This window comes from Capricornis sumatraensis, chromosome 23, assembly GCF_032405125.1.
Source record: "Capricornis sumatraensis isolate serow.1 chromosome 23, serow.2, whole genome shotgun sequence".
Classification (NCBI taxonomy): domain Eukaryota; kingdom Metazoa; phylum Chordata; class Mammalia; order Artiodactyla; family Bovidae; genus Capricornis; species Capricornis sumatraensis.
This window is the reverse complement of record NC_091091.1, coordinates 11,981,847-12,005,760: the sequence shown is the minus strand read 5'-3', so window position 1 is coordinate 12,005,760 and position 23,914 is coordinate 11,981,847. Positions and strand designations below refer to the sequence as shown.

At 40.7% G+C, this 23,914-nt stretch overlaps 1 protein-coding gene across 1 annotated transcript; it reads left to right on the top strand.

The window, feature by feature from the left end:
• Positions 1-364: 364 nt before the first annotated feature.
• SLC16A12 (solute carrier family 16 member 12) lies at positions 365-22,734 on the top strand. Its single transcript, XM_068961436.1, has 6 exons — positions 365-535; positions 8,543-8,646; positions 11,878-12,021; positions 13,600-14,179; positions 16,364-16,623; positions 20,001-22,734. The coding sequence occupies exons 1-6, from the start codon at positions 426-428 to the stop codon at positions 20,261-20,263; spliced, it is 1,461 nt and encodes a 486-aa protein (XP_068817537.1). The 5' UTR covers positions 365-425; the 3' UTR covers positions 20,264-22,734.
• Positions 22,735-23,914: the final 1,180 nt, after the last annotated feature.

Below are 23,914 nucleotides of genomic sequence, written 5' to 3'. Positions count from 1 at the left end.
TCAGATCCCTTTAGTCTAACTAATCCATGTTGCCACATCTACCTTCAAGGCATGGAAAATAGTTTAAACAGCCATCCTAGATTTGACTTGAAAGTTGAGAGGATCTGTTGTTAAAAAAAAGATGAGGGATGGGTTCCAAGAACAACTAATGGTCTTTGCTGCAGTCCAGTTTGCATAGTCACAAATACTCATATTTAAGAGAAAGGTAATAATCATTTTCAGCAAGTGAAGAACTATCTTTGGATATGGCGATGAAATACAAATATGTCCTGATTTTTTATTTTAGATGGCCAATAACCCATGTGCCAGGTAGCACTCTATGCCAATCTTGAACGCCAACAGGAAGTCACTGGACGGCAAACCCTTCCAAGATCATAACTGGGCTGTTGGAGTAACTTGGGAAAGAAGAAAAAGGAATTGAAAGTATGGCAAAAGTAAATAGAGCTCGGTCTACCTCCCCCCCTGATGGAGGCTGGGGCTGGATGATCGTGGCTGGCTGTTTCCTTGTTACCATCTGCACCCGGGCAGTAACCAGGTAGGTGGGACTTTCTTCTTGATTTGTTATTATGATCTGGCTATTTTCCTAACTTGGCTTCATTCTATCTCTGAACCTGTCATTGTGAAAATAAATGTGTATATGTGTGTTATGTGTGTGTGTGTTTTCTTTGACTGCTCAGATATCTTCTTCTTGGCAAGGAACGTCATTTTCTGACACTTAAAAGTCCTGGATAGTGATCTCTTTTTTAATATCTGACCTATAAACCTGGAGTTTTATGACATTTTTGAGTAAATATCATGGCTATTGCCAGACATTTATTTTCATAAGCAGTTCATCCCACAAAGGACAAATGTATAAGCTCAAAATAGCCACGAGAACCTCTCGGCTCACCAGGATGCTGAGCCATGGGAAGCTTAAAGCCTAAAATTGAAATTCTTTTGCTTCATTTTGCACTTGGCTGTGGTAGTGGAGGCTGAACTCTGGGCTGAAGGAGAGAAACAGCACAAATGCAGGGATTCTCTCATCTCTTTGGGTCATGGGTCCTCTTTTTCTTTTACTCAAGGACATATAGTGTTGAATATACTTGCGTTAAATGGCCATACACTGAGATGCCTTCATCTCATTTACATTTGGAATAAATACACACTTCAAATCTGCATGTGCCAGCTCTTCTAGAGGTGCCTTTGTTCAGACTGAACTCTCTTCTCTGGCAACTCTCCCTCAGCTGCTCTGCTGCTGCTAAGTCGCTTCAGTTGTGTCCGACTCTGTGCGACCCCATAGATGGGGGCCCACTGTCTCTGGGATTCTCCAGGCAAGGACACTGGAGTGGGTTGCCATTTCCTTCTCCAATGCATGAAAGTGAAAAGCAAAAGTGAAGTCGCTCAGTCGTGCCTGACTCTTAGCAACCCCATGGACTGCAGCCCACCAGGCTCCTCCATCCATGGGATTTTCCAGGCAAGAGTCCTGGAGTGGGGTGCCATTGCCTTCTCTGCTCGGCTGCTCTACATAACTTTATTTGATGGTATCATCCATAAAAGCGTTGATGTGTTCCCCATGACAAACAGATAATGCAGGAAAGAAGGAGTGTGTGTTTTTGCTACAATAAGGTTTTGTTATGTGTCATCATAAACTGTAGATTTATTTAAAATTATGTGATGGTTGAGTCTGATTTTTCTCCCATCTATTTTATGGATCCTCTGTTCTGGGAGTGAGGAGGTCATAGAGTTAAAACGAATCTTTCATCTTGGTTCTTCCATGCGGATGCTTTCATCATTCATTTAAGCATTTCATCAATAGTTTATTTATTTTATATATAATTTGATGAGAGGAAAGTTCTGGAAGTGAGCTTGGTGCTTTATAAGAAGGGCGGCTGGAAATTTAAAAAGAAGCTTGTGGCTGGCAGCAAAGACTTGTCTTCAGAGCTTCCTGGGAGAGGCTGAGAGTAGGGTCCTTGAGCAGAATAAGCTTGGAGGAGAAAAGTATGATGCACCAGGAAGCAGCCAAGAGAACTGAAGACAGAGGCAAGGACAACAGCCTACATGGGGGTTTGTCAGTTCAGAGGATCAGTGCCTATTGGGCAGTCTGAATAATTCTTTTTTCCACTTTTTTCAAGTTGTATTAAGAAATAATCAACCTTAGTCACTATATAGGTTCAAGGCATACATATTGATGAGTTTTTACTGAAGTATGTTTGATTTACAGTGTTGTGTTAGTTTCTGGTACAGCAAAGTGAAAGTGTTAGTCACTCAGTTGTGTTGGATTTTGTGACCCCCATGGACTTTAGCCCGCCAGAATTCCATGGAATTCTCCTGGCGAGAATACTAAAGTGGGTTGCCATTTCCTTTTCCAGGGGATCTTCCCCACCCAGGGATCGAACCTGCATTGCAGGCAGATTCTTTACCAACTGAGCCACTAGGGAAGCCTATTCTTTTCCATTATGGTTTATTACAAGATACTGGATGTGGTTGCCTGTGCTATACAGTGGGACCTTACTGTTTATCTATTTTATATATAATAGTTTATAAGCATGATGATTTGATTTACATATATTATGGGCTCAGCTAACATCCATCTTCTCATATAACTACACTGAAAAGGGAAGAAAGAAGAAAAGAGGAAAAAAAATTTCTCCTCCTGAAGAGAACACTTAGAATGTACTCTTTTAACATCTTTCCTGCATATCATACCACAGTGTCAGCTGTAGTCATCATATTGTACATGACATCACTACTGCTTATTTATCTCATAACTGGAAGTTAGTATTTTTGACCACCCTTCTCCAGTCCCCTTTCCCCCACCCTCTGTCTCTGGCAACCACAAGTCTAATCTCTTTTTATATGAGTCTGGTTATTGTTTTAGATTCCATATATGAATGCGATCATACAGTATTTGTCTTTCTCTGTTTAATTTATTTCACTTAGCAGAATACCTTGGAGAAGGCAATGGCACCCCAAGTCCAGTACTCTTGCCTGGAAAATCCCATGGACGGAGGAGCCTGGTGGGCTGCAGTCCATGGGGTCGCACAGAGTTGGACACGACTGAGTGACTTCACTTTCACTTTTCACTTTCCTGCATGGGAGAAGGAAGTGGCAACCCACTCCAGTATTCTTGCCTGGAGAATCCCGGGGATGGGGGAGCCTGGTGGGCTGCCGTCTATGGGGTCGCACAAAGTCGGACATGACTGAAGCAACTTAGCAGCAGGATACCTTCAAAGCCCTTTCATATTGTTGCAAAGTGGTAGGATTTCCATGTGTTTTTTCCTGGCTGAATAATATTCCATTGTATATATACACCACACCCTCTTTATCCATTTATCCATGCGTGTCTTGGCGGTTGTAAATCACGCTGCTGTGAGCATGGGGACACAGATATCTTTTCTTGTTAGGGCTCTCGTTTTCTTTGGATCTATTCCCAGCAGTGGGATTGTTGGATCCCATACTGTTTCCTGCGGTGGCTGTACCAATTTACAGTCCCATCAACGATGCACAAGGGTTACCTCACTGGAAAACAGGTACTTAAGATTTCATATAGATGAGTCCATAATGTATTTAAAATGTTTTTATTGATGGACATTTATATTGTCTCCTGGCTTTTGCTTTACAAATAATGCTACCATTATAATCTACCATTAAATCTACCATTTAAAAGTCATATTTCACTCTTGCCTTGTAACTGGTAATGCTTTCTTACACATGAAATTTATAAAAAGCTTAAAGTTGTGCAGGTTGTTAAAGCAGTCATTCCTGTTATTTGCTCCCTGTGCTTGTTAATATGCACTGAGTACCTGTTTTTGCTTCAAGATGTGTTATTACCAAACACATTATCTATGTTAATAAATTCATTTCATTGTGGAATTACATGACATTCTATTAGTAACTTGAAAAATTGAATTGGAGTTGATACTTGAAAAGCAATGTTTGTTTAAAGGCTCAGTTCTTGTAAATAATTTCTCATGTTACCTGAGCACTTACTCTGTGTTTGTTGGCATTATTCCAAACAATTTTCATTGATTAAATCATTTAATCCTGGTAATAACACACAGAGGTTGAATAATGTGTCCAAAGTCACATGGTGAGTAAGTGACAGTACTTTTAACCACTGGGCTGCGTTGCCCAGTGGATTACTTACTGTGCTGACTTAGTGGATAACTTCATCAATGAGGTAAAAAAAAGTCTTTACCAAATATCAGATGTTGTCAGCTTCCAGTTCTCCAGGAGCCAGAGAAGAATTTTACAGCACAGTGACAAGATAGAGGCAGCAAGTATATTGACCCCTTGAGAAAGAGTATCCCTGAGAATGATATAGCAAACACCACTTGGATGATATCATGCATCAAACCTACTAACCCCTGGAGGCTGTTCGGGGTTGTTCGCTATTGCAGCACAATCGAATCCAATCTGACTGATACAGTCTGGCTTCTCCAAACGCTTAATTTATAGATGAGGAAATCAAGACCCTGAGAGGTTTAGAAGCTTTATGACAACTCTCAGTTATTCAGCATGGGAATCAGAGATCAGAAACCAGTTCTGCTGACATCTGTCAGATGCCCAAATATTCCAAGGGACAACAAAAATAACTTGGGGTGAGAAGCACACGTGCCGCCAATAAAATTTGTTTTCTTTCAGGTCGTGCCAGTGTCTGCTTGTGTGCTCTCTGTTGTGTCTGACTCTGTGACGTCATGGACTAATAGCCTTCCAGGCTCCTCTGTCCATGGGCAAGAATACTGGAGTGAGTTGCCATTTCCTCCTCCAGGGGACCTTCCCCACCCAGGGACTGAATCTGCATCTCCTGAGTCTTCTGCTTTGGCAGGTGGACTGTTTACCTTTGAGCCACCAGGGAAGCCCCTTTCATGGAGACTTCCTGATTCTCTAGTCTCCACTCCCAAAGGACCAAAATTAGATTAATTCCTCAACTGAATGTCCATTGAGCTTTAGGCTTATTTTATATTTCTGTAATATGTGCTTTCATCATTATGCATCACCCCTCTGGGTGGCCTCTCACTTCTTAAGGGGCAAACACCTCTGGCACCAAAACTTGGGGAAAGCCTGTCAAAGCCAACATGCATGCCCATGATTCTCACCTTCTGGAAAAATCTGAGCCTAAGTACTTTCTTCTTGTCTGTTACTCTTCCTCATTCAAAAAATATTTATAGAGAGAATTCCCTGGTGCTCTAGTGGTTAGGACGCCTAGATTTCACTGTCTGTGTTTACAAGGCATAAATCATAAAACTTTACCATCTAAAAAGTTCCATGGTCCTTTCTGTTTGGAGAACAAAGGAAAGGACCACAATAATCCCTCCCATATTTCATAAAAGTCACAGTCATTCAGAAGCCTGTGTATGTAGTTATTAAATTTTACCGCTGACAAGCCTACTCACATGTTTAGACAAGAATCTCAAGTGTTACTTTTGAATTTTGCATGCCTATAGTTTGATATGACTAATCATTATCAGTTGGGGGAAAAAAAGCATCAAACAGAAAGCAAAATGACAATAGAACAAGATAAAAAAGGTCACAAGAGACAAACATAGCCCCACAGATTTTAAATTTCCCAAAACTATTTAGTGGAGAGAAGACACTTCCACAAGTGCTGACCCTAATCTATCTTCTGCACATCAAACTCCACCCCAGCGCCTTTGGGACTTAGAATTTAGCATCCTATCCCATCCCTTTTCTCTTTCCTATCACCAGCACTGGCAACATAATTGCAGGACCCAGTGCAAGAGGAAAATGCAAGGCCTCTTGTCCAAAAGGCAGGAAAGAAAGGGCTGGTAAATATACTAAAAGGCTTCCCAGGTGGCTCAGTGGTAAACAATCCACCTGCCAATGCAAGAGACTTGGGTTTGATCCCTGGGTTGGGAAAATCCCCTGGAGTAGGAAGTGGCAACCCACTCCAGTATTCTTGCCTGGGAGATCTCTTGGACGAGGAGCCTGGTGAGTTTCAGTCCATGGGATTGCAAAGAGTCAGACAAGACTTAGCGACTGAGCACAGACTTATGCGCACAAAAATGTACTAAAATAGGAAGCTTTTCCTTTTTCAGTAGTCTATCTTGATTTTTCATGATGTTTTTAGTTTTCTCTTTAGTGTTGTTCTGAGTAAAGAAAAATGGAAACTAGCACAGATCTACTGATCATCTTAATATTACCAGTAGCCCTATCTTTTTCTTTCCTTCTGTGTCATCGTTTTCAGCATACGAGATCAAATAATACCGAGAAGCAACACGAGTAACAAAGGATCTGATAGGAATCCTTGTACCTTTGTGTTTCTTACAGTATCACTGCCTTCTGCATTTGAAGCAAGTGTTGATTTGAAAGGAAAGCCTGGTCTCTCGTCCTCCCCTATGTCCATGATCACTCAGTTATAGGCATAACCCACTTACCTTGTACTCAGTCTGAGCTTTACTGGACTCCCACACAAGAGTCTGCTGGAGTTTTGTGACCTGGAGCATCTCTAAGAACTGCAGACTGAAGAATCTGTGGCTCTTCTCTGCTCACATGCATGCTTCATTGTCCCAGTGGACTTCACTTACAAAACGCAACTTCAAAGATAAAATTATAAGGAATTTTAAGACAGTGACAGCTGAGTTAAACCAAGTTTTATGCCTCTAAGTATCAGATTCTGTGCGATTGTATAGGTTGTAAACTGTAAAGCCAGACCTGCCTAACACCGCTGTCCTCAGGCTTCCTCATTCTCTTCCCTCTTCTTTAACTTTCCCATCTACTCACTTTCACTTCCAGCAGCAACTGGAGAGTCAGGAAGAATAAATAACAGGTTACTAGGGGCCGTTGAAGCATAAGGAGCTGGATTGTAAGGCCTGTCCCAGGAGACAGATACCCTTCTATCTCATCCCCAGCTGCAAGGGCTGATTTCTTTCCCCGCTATCATGGAGCTCTAAAAGCTTCCTGGCCTGCATTAGGACACCCTGCTAATCTGCGTGTGATTCCTTCTGAGTTGTACAATGGTACAAACTGTTGGTTCTGACTCATTTATGTCTTGTTTTTCCTAAGTAATTCTCTATCTTTCAACATAAAAAATTCTGTTTGTTTCTGTCTCTGTATATATACTGTCATATATATGTATATGCACACACACTTAAGTTTCTGTATAAGAAATATTCACTGTCAAATAATTCAAAGTCCAGAACAAAATAAAAACCATTTACAGTATCACCAAGCACATGTAATGGCTGAATACATTTTGGTTTATATGCTTTGAGGCTTTTTTTGTTTACATAAACTGTGTTTTTATAACAATAAGCCCTTTCTACGTGAACTATTTTATAACTCAGTTTGTTTCTTAACATTATATTGTGAATTTATTTCCAAGTCAATAAATCAAATACCTAATAAATATTTCATTTTATTGATATGCTGTAAGTTACTTAAGCAGTCCCTCAGTTCAGTTCAGTTCAGTTCAGTCGCTCAGTCATGTCTGACTCTTTGTGACCCCATGGACTGCAGCATGCCAGGCTTCCCTGTCCATCACCAGCTCCCAGAGCTTGCTCAAACTCATGTCCATCGAGTTGGTGATGCCATCCACCATCTCGTCCTCTGTCGTCCCCTGCTCCTCTTGCCTTCAATATTTTCCAGCATCAGGGTCTTTTCTAATGAGTCAGTCCTTCGCATCAGGTGGCTAAAGTATTGGAGCTTCAGCTCCAGCATCAGTCTTTCCAAGGAATATTCAGGACTGATTTCCTTTGGGATGGACTGGTTGGATCTCCTTGCAGTCCAAGGGACCCTCAAGAGTCTTCTCCAACACCACAGTTCAAAAGCATCAATCCTTCGGCGCTCAGCCTTCTTTATGGTCCAGCTCTCACATCCATACATGACTACTGGGAAAACCATAGACTTGACTAGATGGACCTTTGTTGGCAAAGTAATGTCTGCTTTTTAATCCGCTATTTAGGTTTGTTATAGCTTTTCTTCCAAGGAGCAAGCATCTTTTAATTTCAGTCCCTTATCATTTCAGCGTCTTTTAATTTTAAACCAATCCCTACTGGTGGACAAATAGGTTGGCGACAACATTTGGCTATTGTAAATAGTTATCCACAATATATGTGTATCTTTTTTGTATTATTGTTTTCTATTATTATTATCACCATCATCTGTTTATTAACTTTGGTTAAAACCTAGAAGCGAAATTGGTGGGTGATGTATAACAGTTTATTGTCAAATCGTAACTTAAACAACCATCTCTTAGAAGCTACAGATGTTAGTGAAACACTAAGCTGAGTAAGAACCCATGTGTTTGACCTGCCATCTTTTCTATAAGACTTTTCCTACAGCAGTGATCTTCACATCTACTTGGCTTCACAGCCCCTGTAGTAAATGAACACTTGTTCTTATCCCTTAGAATGTCCAATGGTTAGCTTCTGATTTCCCACTCACTATGGACCAGCAACGTATCATTGAAAATCAATCAAAATCAATTAAAACCCTTAGAGACTGGAACAGCTGATTGAACCAAAACTTGAAGCTCTAGGTCAAATCTATATTCATTGTTTTTTTTTTTTTTTTTGTATAAAATACTTGCACTTTTTTTCAGATGTATTTCAATTTTTTTTGTGGAGTTCCAGACATACTTCTCTCAGGATTATGCACAGACAGCCTGGATCCATTCCATTGTAGACTGTGTGACTATGCTCTGTGGTAAGTATCTCCAGAGATAGACGATTCCTGGCTCCCTTTGAACCGTACATGACAGTGGCCTTCCACTGCCTCTGATGACCTGTTTTTCTGAGTAGAAGGGCTATGGTGAAAATTGACTACAACTATGTAAACAGAAAAATATGATCCTGCCTTTAACCAAACTCAATCAGACATGCTGTTGGAATTAATGTTCTTCGTTGATGTTGGATGGACCAGGTAGTGAGTACAGTCAGTTGGATACTTACCATTTGGTTCTTCCATATAAAGCGAGGGAGCCAGGCATCACAGGACTTGTCCTGATTTTGGATGCAGCTAACTATACATTGTACACTGTGTCTTGTTGTCTTCTTATTTTCCAGTCGTGTAAACAGCCATCAGAAGGCACTGTGAGCCATTTCCATGCAGTCTCCTTAAATACGTGCCAGTAATATGCGCATCGTGCCTCAAGTCTTGTTTTCACTCTCGTTCCTTCCCAGAGAGTTCAAAGTTTGGCTCATTGATTCATTTTTCATGCATACGTCTTCATTCTTCGACAAGTATTGTGGAAAAATAGAATGTTGCAATCATAAGATAAGCATGTTCACGATGGCTATAATATCCTTCCAGAACCACAAAGTTGCTATACATAATGTGTAGAGTGGTCTCAAGATTCGTGGAGTCTCTCATTCCATCTGTACAGTAAAGAGAAACTAGCCTTGAGATTTTTCTTTTTAAAAATTTCCAACCAAAGTTATTAAAGGAGTGTCATAGAAATTTTATGAGATTGGGTCAAATTGAAATGATCTATTTGCAGGCTTGACCCATTAAATCCTTTCATTTATTGACTCCTGAACATTGTTAAAAAACTGTTATCTCTTCAGGCCATATCTTGGTGGCAGAAGAAAATGCTATATGGTTTACTACTACTACTGCTAAGTTGCTTCAGTCGTGTCCAACTCTGTGCGACCCCATAGACGGCAGCCCACCAGGCTCCACCGTCCCTGGGATTCTCCAGGCAAGAACACTGGAGTGGGTTGCCATTTCCTTCTCCAATGCATGAAAGTGAAAAGTCAAAGTGAAGTTGCTCAGTCATGTCCGACTCCCAGCAACCCCATGGACTGCAGCCCACCAGGCTCCTCCGTCCATGGGATTTTCCAGGCAAGAGTACTGGAGTGGGGTGCCATTGCCCTCTCCAGTAACACATAAATTACATCACTGTTCCATTCTAGGTACTGGTTCATATTTATTTTTAGGAAAATGTACATAATCAGGAGCAGGTTGACTTGTTCTGATGTAGTTCCTTGGCTAAAAGGAATTTGAATGCAATTCTAGGTTTCAAAAGACCACTAAGTTGATGCTACTGATAACACTGGAAGGTCAGAAGGGATCAAAAAATCATAACTCGGGTTTTCTAGCCTATCTTTTTAATTTAAAACGTTAAGATGATCACTTGATTTTCAGGGTCAGATGAGTAGTCATTGTCTTTGTGTGAGCACGCCTGTGCTCATGGCAGTGAGAACTTCCATGTTTATCTTTCACGAAGGACGAAGGTGACTCATTTCTCCCACTGTTATCTTTTGGAGAGTATTTATAATCCCTCAACGAGGAATAAATGGCCTTCAGTGACCACTGTGGTCACAATGACCATGTGAACCGTTGACCTAAAGCAGGGTCACATTAGATGCAGAGTATTTAAATTCTATCCAAGGCCTTGAGTCCTCTTGTACCCAATTACTGTATACTCGTTTGCTCATCTGGTAACATTAGTTGAGTTTGGAGTATGGACAAGAGGCTGCAGAATCACATCTGGGACATACCTTGGGGCCATATCTGCACTATGATGGGCAGAGAAGTGAACATTTTTCATTGAGTTTCATATACATCTTGTCACTTTCCAAGAGCCATTACAGCATCAGCCTGGAGAATTAAATGTATTTTTAGGAGATTTGCTCATTCCTATCATCTAGAGGTTATATATGCATCCAACTACTATTCCAACTAGATGGGATATTAGGCTGATGACTGATGCTATCATGTACATTTGAATCAAGCCCCAATTTTAACCTGATCTATATAAAAATTATACTCTACAGATACCCAGAGAATTGGCTCTTCTGATCTTGTTCCCATGAATACTGGTGTCAGCATGAATTGTTTTTTAGAAAGAAATTCGCATGCTTTCTCCACTCATCTCCTCTGCCTGAAAGACCCAAGAAGCCAGAATAATAGGGTGAAATAACATTGTACTCGGTGTCAGGTGCCCTGAGCTGAATATTTTTTGGTGATCTTGGGCATGTCATATTCCCCTGAACTTTAGTTTCTTTTTGGCCTCTTCCAGCTTGAATTATTATCCTATAAACCTGGAAGTTGGCATAATTTTGACACATTGTTAAACGACAGATAGAATGAGGCTAACTGAAATGTTATCATCGCATTTCCTAGATTTTCTGGGCTTTCGTTTCTCATCCACAGGGTTTTCAAAAGCCCAGAAGCAGTGCCAGATTGTAAGTGTGTCTGTGATCTCTCTCCCTGGCCTTTTCTTGCATAACACTGCTGGCCATGCAGTGTTGCCCACCTTCTTCTCCACAATATACCTGTCATCATTGTTGTTAATTGTGTATTATCCATGTTATGTGAAACATACAAGGCATATCACTGTGCAACCGTTGAGCTAAATCAAGGTCACGTTAGATGCAGTGTGTTTAAATTCTGTCCAAGGACTTCATTTCAAGGAGCTGGCTTGCTGTTAGAAAAGCAGCCCATTCTCCTGGGATTATGACCATTCTAGCATGGAGAAATGGAATGAGCAGTCAAATGCTAGTCAGGAGACCTGCTCCTGATTCTAGCCTTGCCACTCGCTCTCTGTGGGACCGTGGGCAGGTCATTCCCTCTCCCCTCGGTTTCTAACTCCATAGGATGAGTGGGGTGCGCAGGTCATTCCCTCTCCCCTTGGTTTCTAACTCCATAGGATGAGTCGGGTGGACAGGTCATTCCCTCTCCCCTCGGTTTCTAACTGCATAGGATGAGTCGGGTAGGCAGGTCATTCCCTCTCCCCTCGGTTTCTAACTCCATAGGATGAGTCGGATAGGCAGGTCATTCCCTCTCCCCTTGGTTTCTAACTCCATAGAATGAGTGGGGTGGGCTCGAGGATCTGAGGATGGGCGGCTATCTGCGCCACTGATACAGCACCCCAGCCTGTACACAGCTCCCTCAAGGCCTCTATGTTGAACCTATTTATTATTGTTTTTGAAGCTCCACTTGGGAGTGTTGTCAGTAACCATTTTTCCTGTCAAGTGGGAATCATGCTGGGTGGCTTGCTTGCATCTACTGGTCTCATCCTGGGCTCGTTTGCCACCAGTCTGAAGCATCTCTACCTCACTCTGGGAGTTCTTACAGGTAAGGGCACTTTGTACCACCCTTTCTCATCCCACCCTATCCAGGGGTTGTTAAGCCTTCCCACAGAGCAGTAATTCATAAAATATTCCTATTGTTGGATGCATAATTTAGCTGAACGTCTGCCTACCAAACGATTAAACACAAGGGCTAGAAATTTAATGAACTGTCATATGTAATGAGACTGTGTCAGCACTTTAATTCAGCCACGTGACAACAGTGACTGCTGACTTTCCTTGGGCAGCCATGTATGGCTGAGATCCTTCACTCAGAAGCAGAGCAACATTAGCCAGGGCAACATAAATTTTTAGCAATGATCATTCTCCCAACATCTTTGCCAAGACATAGAAATACTATCTGTGGTTGACCAGAGTTGCCCTTACTTGTTAGTGAGTATCATTGTCCAATAAATGGGGGTTTACAGTTAAAAAAAAAAAAACTCTTGTGAATATTCTTATATCACACATTCTCTTTCAATGTTATGGAAATATACTTTAGAGAATGAAGTCCATAGAAAGAGAAGCAACCGATGTGCATTCCACAGATCACACTTACAGGGACTGCAGAGGATCAAGGTTGGTTGGAGGGGCTAGCATGATCTGGCCAATAAAAGATATAATCTCACAGTGAGGTTATAAATCTGGATCTGTCAGCTGAAAAGGTATCTGTCCCATGTCACCAAAGGGCCTGACCACTAGGGTGTCCCATCCTCTGTTTACCAGAAACTGTCCTGGGCCTGGTGCTGAAAGCCTCACATGTGGGAAACCCCTCAGTCCAAGCAAACTGGGATCATTGCTCACCCTGCCCCGAAGATGGAAATAGGAGGTGCAGGCAGTTCTCCTTTTCCTTCCTTGATGTTTAAATTCCAGGTTTAAAGCCTTTCTGATTTTCTTGACTTAAAAAAAAATAGAACTGGAAAATCTTGAAGAGACTTTCTGCTGGGGATATTTTCAGGTTGCTATATGTACATGCTATGTTCATGGATAAAATTAGCACATTTCTTAATATTTGAAATTACTCTGGAACTTTCACAGGATCACATATGCTATTTAAACACAAATTCCAAAGTGGTCCAGATAATCAGGGTTGTATCTCCATGTGCAGTGACGAGTTAAAGTGATTCTCTGGATAATTTAAGTATTATCAATAATGTAAGTCTTATCAATAATTTAATAATGCTTAAATTACCCAGAGATCACTTAATTTACTAAAATTAACTTTATTTAAAAAAGAATTGTTGTGGTAAGAATACATTTCTCAGGTCAGTGTTATCCTGATTTTCTAGTTAATTCAAATTTAACTCGTATAATAGATTTTAAAGTCTTCATTTTATTTTGCTTAAGTCATAGTCCCTTAAAGCTTTTCTTCCCAAGAAGAAAGTCATACAGATGCTATACTTTCCAAATTGTGGATGGCTGGTGAGGGGAGACTCATTTTCAGCTTGATGTAGAAAGCAATTTTAAAGGGATTTACTTGAGATTTAGATTCTCTTAAATCCCAATAGTATGATTCTCAGAGATGATCTTTCAGGGGATATTCATGGCATACCATTAGCACTCATAGACTTCTCTTTATCACCAGGTCTTGGATTTGCACTTTGTTACTCTCCAGCTATTGCCATGGTTGGCAAGTATTTCAGCAGACGGAAAGCCCTTGCTTATGGGATCTCCCTGTCAGGAAGTGGCATTGGCATCTTCATCCTGGCTCCTGTGGTTCAGCTCCTTATTGAACAGTTTTCCTGGAGAGGAGCATTACTCATCCTTGGGGGCTTCGTTTTGAATCTCTGTGTCTGCGGTGCCTTGATGCGGCCGATCACTCTTAAAGAGGACCAGACCACTCCAGAGCAGAACCATGTCTGCAGAACTCGGACACAAGACTTGAAGCGGGCATCTCCCTGTTCGACTTGGACTAAAGAATGGGTGCAGACCTGCCTCTGTGGCTCTTTGCAGCAGGAATACAGTTTTCTACTGATGTCAGACTTTGTCGTGTTGGCCATCTCTGTCCTGTTTATGGCTTATGGCTGTAGCCCTCTGTTTGTGTACTTCGTGCCTTATGCGTTGAGTGTCGGAGTGACTCATCAGCAAGCTGCTTTTCTTATGTCTATTCTTGGGGTGATTGACATTATTGGCAATATCACGTTCGGATGGCTAACTGACCGAAGGTAAAAATCTGTGAAACCACCACTGGTTCCCCACAAGGAACTTTAAGCTTTGAGTTTCCCTTCATCACCTTGGGCTTCCCTGATGGCTTAGCTGGTAAAGAATCTACCTGCAACGTGGGAGACCCGGGTTCAATCCCTGGGTTGGGAGGATCCCCTGGAGAAGGGAATGGCTACCCACTCCAGTATTCTGGCCTGGAGAATTCTAGTCCATGGAGTTGCAAAGAGTCAGACATGACTGAATGACTTCCCTTTCATCACCTTACCCTCCAGAATACCTAGGTCTAAATAATGTTAACAGGTTTTCAATATCTGAAGGCAACTCCCTTGTTGGTTCTTCTAGTCAGGCATCGGCAAACTTTTTGTACAGGGATAGACATTAAAGAGATAAAGTCTCATTGACTTTGTAGGTCATATGATCCCAACCACCCAACGCTGCTCTTGTAGCACAAAATCAGCCATAGACAATATGTGACTGAAAGAGAATGGCCATATTCCAATAAGACTTTATTTAAGGGCACTAAAATTTTAGTTTCTCACACAGTGTTTGCATGTCCCAACATTTTATCGTTCTTTCGATTTTTTCCAATCATTCAAAAATGGGAAAACCATTCTAAGTTCACAGTCCAAAAAACAAGTGGTGGGCCAGATTTGGCCATAGTTTGCTGACCCCTGATCTAGATCATTTAGAATGATGGGTATGTCTAAATGGCACAAGCAAAGGATAGTTACGAGTTCTGGTAACAAATTTAATTCCATTCTAAGTCAGGTCAGTCCTCCAGTAAAACAACTTCTGACTGGTCACTGTGGTTTTAGTATCTTTTGAACCACCCCAGAGACTGGCTGGCAACAGAGAGAGAGGAATAGCCTGCAGTCTCGGTAGGAGGACCAGGTCAATAATAGCACATTGTCTGTAGCACCACATATTTATGTTTGACAGTGCAAGAAGCAAATAGCTTCATTATAATTTTAGACTTAGAAACCAGTATTTTAAGAAATCTGAGTAGTTTCTTCAGCTAATGCTGATCTAGATTTGAGAGAGCAAACTATTCATATTCTCCTAAATGATAGACTTTTCACACCTGAGCTATGACCTGGGAGAGCTATCATCACATGGCTTCTTAGCTGTTATGTCTTTGGGAAGTAATCAGGATCCAACTGCCATTCACCAGTATCATGAATACAATATTTAGAACTAAATATAAAAGCCACACTTTTAATAGCTAAGGAATGTGGGGAAGAGCAAAGGGTATCTTTCTTTACAATCAAATAACCCAACCAGAAGCAGTCTGATACAGATCTGAAAGAGGGATTTCTAGTCTAAGATATAAAAGACCCAAGTTCTTGTCCTGGCTCTGCCCCATATTATCCCTGAGACTTAGAGAAAATCACCCAACTCTCAGATCCTCACGGGTCTTCATCTGTAAAATGGACCAGTTCAATATTTGCCTAAAGACTTTATAGCATTTTGTGAGGCTCACGTGAGATTACAAGCAGAAAAGCATAAATTGCTTTTCTTACATAATTTATAACATGTTAATTGCTGATGCTGATATAATACAGAGTCTTTGTAATAATTCCTATCATAGATGGGTTTGGATCTACAAAGGGAAAATATTCATGGATGTACCACTGGGGTGATTTGAAATAAGACTTAGTCCTAATACACGACCATCATAATCTCTGGCAAATCATTTTCATTTCTTCATGTCATGGCTTCCTCTTTGTATACCCCCTTGGGTTATTGAACATATATGAAGAGCTGGAGACTAATGGATGATATATCTGAAAGCATCGAATATGGTAGACTTGCAGAAAATATTAGTCTCCTGACCCTCTATGTGTTATTTCACAAATTTCCTTGATTAACTCTGAGATAGATAACATCTCATTTTATAGCTAAAGGAATTGAGGTTAGAGTTAGGCAGTTAGTAGATGGAGGAGCTGGACTCAAACGTCTATCTTTCTAATTTTAGTGCACGGGTTATTTTCTACCATAATGCTTCCTGGGAAGATCCATTCTTGCATTTGCATATACCAAAAGAAAGATAGGAAGACAATGTAGAAAGCACACAATGGGGAGGCCATCTCTATAAATAAGGCGCTTACCGCTACATGGCCAGGATTCTAGAGCTCTTTGATAGAAACTGTGTGTCCTGCACTCATTCTTGGTCTTCAAATCCACAGGTGTCTGAAGAACTACCAGTATGTTTGCTACCTCTTTGCCATCGGACTGGATGGGCTCTGCTATCTCTGCCTCCCAATGCTTCAAAGCCTTCCCCTGCTCGTGCCTTTCGCTTGTACTTTTGGCTACTTCGATGGTGCCTATGTGACTTTGATCCCAGTAGTGACCGCAGAAATTGTGGGGACCACCTCTCTGTCATCAGCACTCGGCGTGGTGTACTTCTTGCACGCGGTGCCGTACTTGGTGAGCCCACCCATCGCAGGTAAGTTTCCAGAGGAAACCCCCTGACCCCAGTCAGCTCTTCTCTTTGTCATTGTGATGTAAAAGCAGTGGACTCACACAACATACTATGAGAAGTGGAAGTAAGTTGGGAAGAAAGAAAGAGAAAGGAATGGCCGAGCCGCCAAAATACCACGGGCTCACCTACTTCCTTTGTTGTATAATCTTCTTCCAGCGAACGGAGGACCTTCGTGTACTTGGGGAAAAGAGTCCCAAATTAGGATCTTGATTCTGTTCCACACAAACGGCGGGAGCAATGGAATGAAACAGCTGTTCAGACTTAGATATAAGTTGGGCACATTCAGAGGGAAGGCTGGCGGGCATAGAGGGTTTCAGTAGAGGTAGAATGATGAGGTAGGTGGTGAGCTGGAATGTTAATGTACAGGTGTCATAGTGGAGTGTCTCCAGTGCCCGCTAAAGGAGGTGGGGCCCTATATACTTCAGAGGATATGGGTCTCTAAAGTATTACAGCTTTTGTGCAAAGGAGTAATACAGAATGTGTTTTAGAAAGATGATCTAGTACTTTAGTGGAGAAGCAGTTAGAATTTCATTCTGATAGTTCAGGAGCCATCTGATAAAGGCCTGAACTGTGGCTTCTGCAGCAGAAATGAGAATGAACTCTGTGGTCAAAGGAGGAAATTTGGGGGGAAAATCAACTGATTTTAGCATGTGGGGATATGAAGGAGGGAACAAGTCCAATATATCAGGAGACGATGGCACACTTGAAAGAAATAAGGAAGCAGAAGAGAGTAGCTTTGCCAGAAAATAATAAATGTAATATTTAGACATACTCAGATATCTGAAATACCCAATAAGGTATTTAAGGATGAAATCCGAGCATTAGAGGGAGGCCAGATTTGGATACACAGATTTGGGGCTCAAGATAAAGCATCTAGAATGTTTTGTAAAATAAGACATTAAAAACATGATTCAGTAATTCCACAAATATTCATTGAGTACATTAGATAATTCAAGAAATATGTATTGCATGCCTTTAACAAGTAATTCAACAGATATTTATTGCTGTGTACATCAGCACTGTGTCTGGTGCTGTTGGTGTATCAGCAAACAGGTAAGAACCCATTCCATCTTCTTGGGGTGTGTAGTCTAGACCAGTGTCTCTCAGAATGAGGTCTTGAGATCACTGCAAGAGAATCCCCTGGGACCCTTGTTAGACTGCAGATTCCATGACCCTCCATCTGTGATTTGGATCTTTAGGGGTGAGTTCCAGGAACCTACATTCTCAAGCAGTTTTCTTGTGATCCTCCTGTACACTAAAGAATGAGAATGATTGGTCCAGATTATTACCTGCCTAGATTAAAACTGAGAGTGAATAAGGTCTCTGAAGACAGGCAAAAGAGAAATGAAGTAAACATTTGCCTAGAAGGAAAGAAGGGGACATTTTGAAGAAGGCAGGATTTCTGCTTTAGCAGCTGTTGTATATAGACAACAGTTCAAGTTATTTCCAAACCCAGCAATTGCTAAAGTGTCAAACCAGGAGAAATTGTGACTGCTTGATGGCTACAGATAAAAACTCCTGGTCAGTTTAAACTCCATGATATAGGATGATATGTTTAGTGCTTCAGTTTTGGAAAATAGCCCCAGGATGTTCTCATATCCTCCCTCCATAGCCAGTTTTTGTATTTACCAACCTTTAGGAACATTGTGATTCTGTTAAACAGTCATGGAACATAAATGAGGATTCCTGGGTCCTTTTGTCAAACCATGGCCTTCATTTGACATCCGTTCAGTTCAGTTCAGTCGCTCAGTCATGTCTGACTCTTTGAGACCCCATGGACTGCAGCACACCAGGCTTCCCTGTCCATCACCAACTCCCGGAGCCTACTCAAACTCATGTCCCATTGCGTAGGTGATGCCATCCGACCATCTGTCCTCTGTCACCCCCTTCTCCTTCTGCCTTCAATCTTTCCCAGCATCAGGGTCTTTTCCAATGAGTCAGTGCATCAGGTGGCTAAAGTATTGGAGCTTCAGCTCCAGCATCAGTCCTTCCAGTGAATATTCAGGACTGATTTCCTTTAGGATTGGCTGATTGGATCTCCTTGCAGTCCAAGGGATTCACAAGAGTCTTCTCCAGCATTTGGCATATCAGATAGTATACTCATTACTAGGTATTAGAGGATTAGTGTGTGAGTTCCTGTTGTAATACTTCTCTTATTTAACGACTTTTAAGATGACAGTTCTTTACTCAGTCTCCTGCTTGCTGCTAAAGAAATGCACAGGTAAATAACATAACTAAAATATTTGAGAGTAACAGTTTGGATTGTAGGCTTCCCTCATAGCTCAGTTGGTAAAGAATCCACCTGCAATGCAGGAGACCCCAGTTCAATTCCTGGGTCAGGAAGATCCACTGGAGAAGGGGTAGGCTATCCACTCCAGTATTCTGGCCTGGAGAATTCCATGGACTGTATAGTGCATGGGGTCACAAAGAGTTGGACATGACTGAGCAACCTTCACTTTCACTTTGGATTGTAGGAAACGTTATGGGGCTTCTCATAATTTTTTCATGCCATTTTTGGCTAATTGTTGAAGTAGATGAGAGCAGAAGTCATATACTTCTGTGTGGATTTTCTTGGCACATAAGTAAAGTTTGGAGGAACTTTAAAAACCTTTTTAATTACAAAATAACTTCCTGCCAATGTCTAATTTTACCCCATTGAGTCCCTGATTATTGGGACTTATATTTTGCATCTCATATACTCGGATTCTCCTCAAAATTTAGAGCGGGGGTTGATATTGTGGTTAATTTGTTACAACAACAGATAAATTTTAAAAAGCTGTGATTACAGAATTATGCTTCGTGAAATTTGCATTTGAAACTTTAACATGGCCCAACGATCTGATTTTCAAACTGGATAGGGTAAAATGTCTGGATCTATTAGGAAATTTGGATTCTGCTTTATCTAGGAGCATGTTTTGTTACTCAAGATAGACAGTATATGGGTGCTTGGAACATTACTACTAGGGTTCTGTACAATTATACTCTCTTCACACTCTAGATAAAGAGATAATCCTAAACTCTGTAATTTGAATGATGCTTTTATCTTTGCTACCATATTCATGGAATTAATAATGACATATTTATTGTGTATTAAGAATACTATTAGTATAGAATGTAGTACTTCTAAACACTTTACATAATAACAACAATTTAGGAGTTTCTCCAGAAAATAGAATGCATTTTTCAGTTGTTGCAAAATACTTTTAGATCTACTCTTTGTGTGAAAATGATAGTGGTGGTGCTAGCAATCTATTGTTATTATCCTCACAAATTATTAGATTTGAGTGAGTAAATAGTCAAACTTTCAACTCACAATATCATCTTGCTGTTGCTTGTTACAGGATGGCTTGTAGACACGACTGGCAGCTACACTGCAGCATTCCTTCTCTGTGGATTCTCAATGATATTTAGTTCTCTGTTGCTTGGCTTTGCTAGAGTCGTAAAGAAGATGAAAAAAACCCAGCTGCGGTTCCTTGCCAAAGAATCAGATCCCAAGATGCAGCTATGGACCAATGGCTCGGTGGCTTATTCTGTAGCAAGAGAATTAGATCAGAAAGATGGGGAGTCTGCGGCTCTAGCAATGCTTGGTTCCAGCCCCACGTGACCAATGGCTTTGAGCCTCGGAATCTTCAGGGCTGAGAGAGGTGGGACACCGGATTGTACATGTTTCTGAAGGACTTTATTTTGGCAGAAGCATTGCCTTCCAAGGAAATGTATTGTTTTATTAATATGTTTGTAGGGGGTTGGGAAATAGCAAATAACAAAGCAAACTGGACTGGCTGAGAGTTTCCCCATTTGGGATTCACGATTGAACTCAAAGAGCATCACACCGTGGAGAATGTTAGGACACAACTGATATAATTTCCTGTAAACAGGGGTAATCTCAACAAATGACTAAAGCAGATAACAGTGGAACAGCTTTGTTTCAAACTCTCTGTCCCTCCACCTTCCTTCCTCAGTTAGAAGGTAAGCCAGAAGCATTGACATGTAGGTTTCTTTATGCTGTTTGGAAAAGGGGGTATCCCATTTTAATCACTGCCTTTTGAAGAATCTATTCTTTAAGCACTCTGTTTCACATCCTAATGAGAAGCTCCACTAGGAAGAAGGTTTAGCATCTTCACCTTCCACTGCCACTGAAAGCTCATTTCCTCTGGCCAGGTGCTCGCCTCTGTTGCTATCACATATGATACTTTAAATTGATAGAACACACAAAGTCACGTGGGTGATTCCTAAATCTTACCAGAAATGTTAACACTAACATTTCCCTTTTTTTCTTCAGAAATAGAGCACTTATTTTAACTGTAGACTTCCCTGTTAGGAATGGGAAAATGTTGGCAGCGTTCCAGCTGGGCAGGAATTGAATTCTTGAATCAGCAGGTCTCTGGTGAGAGTTTTCTTTTCAGATCAGACATTTAACTTCATCATTACCCAAAACAAGGTGAGAGTTTTGCCTGAAAAATATTCTAGAGATGTTCTGAAAGTGAGGTTCCTTTCTCCCTGTGTCAGTGATTGTTCCAGCGTCCACTGCTCTTCATCTCTTTACAGATAATCATTAGGAACTTGGTGGACCTTTTCCGCTGAATGAGAAGGCTTTGGGAGTTAACCTCAGCACTGTGGCCTTCTCACAAATTATAGCTTTGGCCAGGAGAGAGGAAGGACAAAGTTAAGAAGGCTACTGGTGTGTTGTTTTATAGTTCATAGAACTCTTTCACACACCTTAAATCACTGGATTAGAATAGTTCTCTCATTTCCAAGTACCCTATCTCCCTATGGTTCGGGTCTTCAGATTGATGAGGGGAGGGCATGGGGAGATAAGAAAGAGGTCAGACCCCCAGCCTGTCCCTAACCATTTTAAGTCTTCTGAACTACAATCCTGAATCCCAAATCATGCTGCACTTATAAATAGGGGCAAGTTATACATTTGAAAGGAGATTTTAATTAATTAAAACTTTTAAATCTGGGAACTTCCCTGGAGGTGCAGTGGTTAAGACTCCACGCTTCCAATTCAGGGGCCTCAGGTTTGATCCCTGGTTGGGGAGCTCAGATCCCTCGTGCTGAGCCCCATGGCCAAAAAAAAGAAAATTAAGTCTGATCCTCAAGGAAATATTTTGACCCTGAAGGTTATTCAATCCACTGTCCCCAGAGAGGTCTCACAAATGCCTGGACACAGGTACTGAAAGATAAAACACAGCCATGAGGGGCACCCAGGTTGACCAAGTATATTCAGCATGAGTCTTTGCCTATAACTGGATTATTTTAAAAATTACATATTAATACAGTGCTTTCAGAATGAAATGCTGACTTGATTTGATGGCAGAAAGCTAGTATCTCATAGATGTTTTCCAAAGAGAAATTGGAATGTTTCCTGTTATTTTTATACTTAGTTTGAAGATTTAGTTGTGAAACCACTTTCCTTGTCGTTTGCCATTTCAAAGCAATGTTTGGAAAATATCTGTAAACAGTCAAAGTTAAAATGAAGTTGTATGTGTTTGGAATAACACTTTATACTAAATGTCATTTCTTAAATCTTCAAACCTAAAGATTGTTTGAAATATAAAGAGTTATAAGTATTCTTATACGTGTTTTTTCCTATGATGGTCACAGTAAAATTATGTTTATCTTGTTCAGCAATGTAATTTCTCTAAAGTATTATAAATATTCATGAAAAATGAGCATAGAGATCAGAGCTTTTAAAAATTTGTGTAAAATATTTGGGATATTCTGACTTTATACATGCATACATTTGTATTTTATTTTTCTTTTTGGAGCAGCATTTTTAGAAAACCAGTAAAGAAAATGTAGATTTTAGAGGTTACCATTGTCATCTATACAAAATTTTACTGTTACGTTCCATGTGCCTATACTGTTTATTTTAAAATGGAGGGATTCATGAGAATAATGTGTATGCTTTGTGGAATCAAGAACAAAGTTGTGGTGGGATGATTTTATATTTTAAATATTTCTTTATATCACTGCAAGTTCTACTTTGAAATTGAGTAAAAAAAAGGCAAAAGAAATATGTAACTTCTGTAGATACACTGTACCATTTGACTTTTTTTTTCAGATTGTGACTTCACTAATAGATCAGATATTTATGATAATATTTTCTTATTTCAAAAGCATAATAAAATGAGTTTATAGTCATGTTTGGAAAACATTTTTCCGCTGCACGAGGGGTTTGATTATGAGTGGGTCTGTCTGGGGTCAAGCCAAGATGTCACTGGCATATAAAGATGTTGTAAGTAATGAAATAATTTACAAAAGCCAAAACCATTTATTGAGTACTTCAATGTGTTAGCTGCTGTGTTAAGCGCTTCCTATTGCAATGTCTTACTTAATCCCCATAATAACCTATCTTTTCACCCTTCCATGAACATGGAACCTGAGGCATCAGGTCCCGTGACTTCTGACTCAGTAGTCACTGCACCATTTGGAAATAGCCCTTCCTTGGGCAGATAAAATCCTTCAGCTTATACTTCAGTCTTCCAGTGAGTATAGATGAGAAGACCCTGGACTGAAAATTTCCAAGACTTCTAAGAGACTTCTGGTTCTATTAAGACCACTACTTCGGGCTTAGTGGTTTAATTTGCTGTCTGTTGATCCAGACTCTTCTTTGGGAGCATTTGCATGTGGGGGCACATGGAAAGGGTTGGGGAGCACGCTGTGCATGACCAAAGTCGTGCTTACTCAGTCAGGAAGTGCGTTCCTTCCGAAATCCCATTGCCCCGTGATGATGAAGATGATGATATCTATCTGGCACTCTCCTTCCTGGGCACAATAGGTCTAATGCAGAAACTGCTTATTGACGTGAAATCGTGTGAATTCAAGATAAATATCCGAGTTTTTCTTCTCATACTTCAAAGCTGTGAGTCTTTTTAAATGCTGCCCAACCATGCATTTTTATACCTGTTGCCAGAGCAGCTCCCAGTAAGAGATAACTAGGGTTTTGTCCCATTAGCACAGAGAAACATTTGGTGGGAGCAGTGAGGAAAATAATAAATAATGACATAAAAAGAAACGTTTAAAACATTTTTACTAATAATGAAACTTTCCAAACATAGACAAAACCAAAAAGAAAAGTACAATGTACTTGAAGTACCCATTGTCCCAGCATCTACAGTTCTTTACCTCTTTGCCTCCACTCCTGATGAAGCCATTTGAGATCATGTTGACAGGACATGTCTTCCTTCAGTTGTCAAGGAATAACTAAATTTGGCAAGAACAATTTGTTCATGCTAGTCAAGGGTACGGGTGG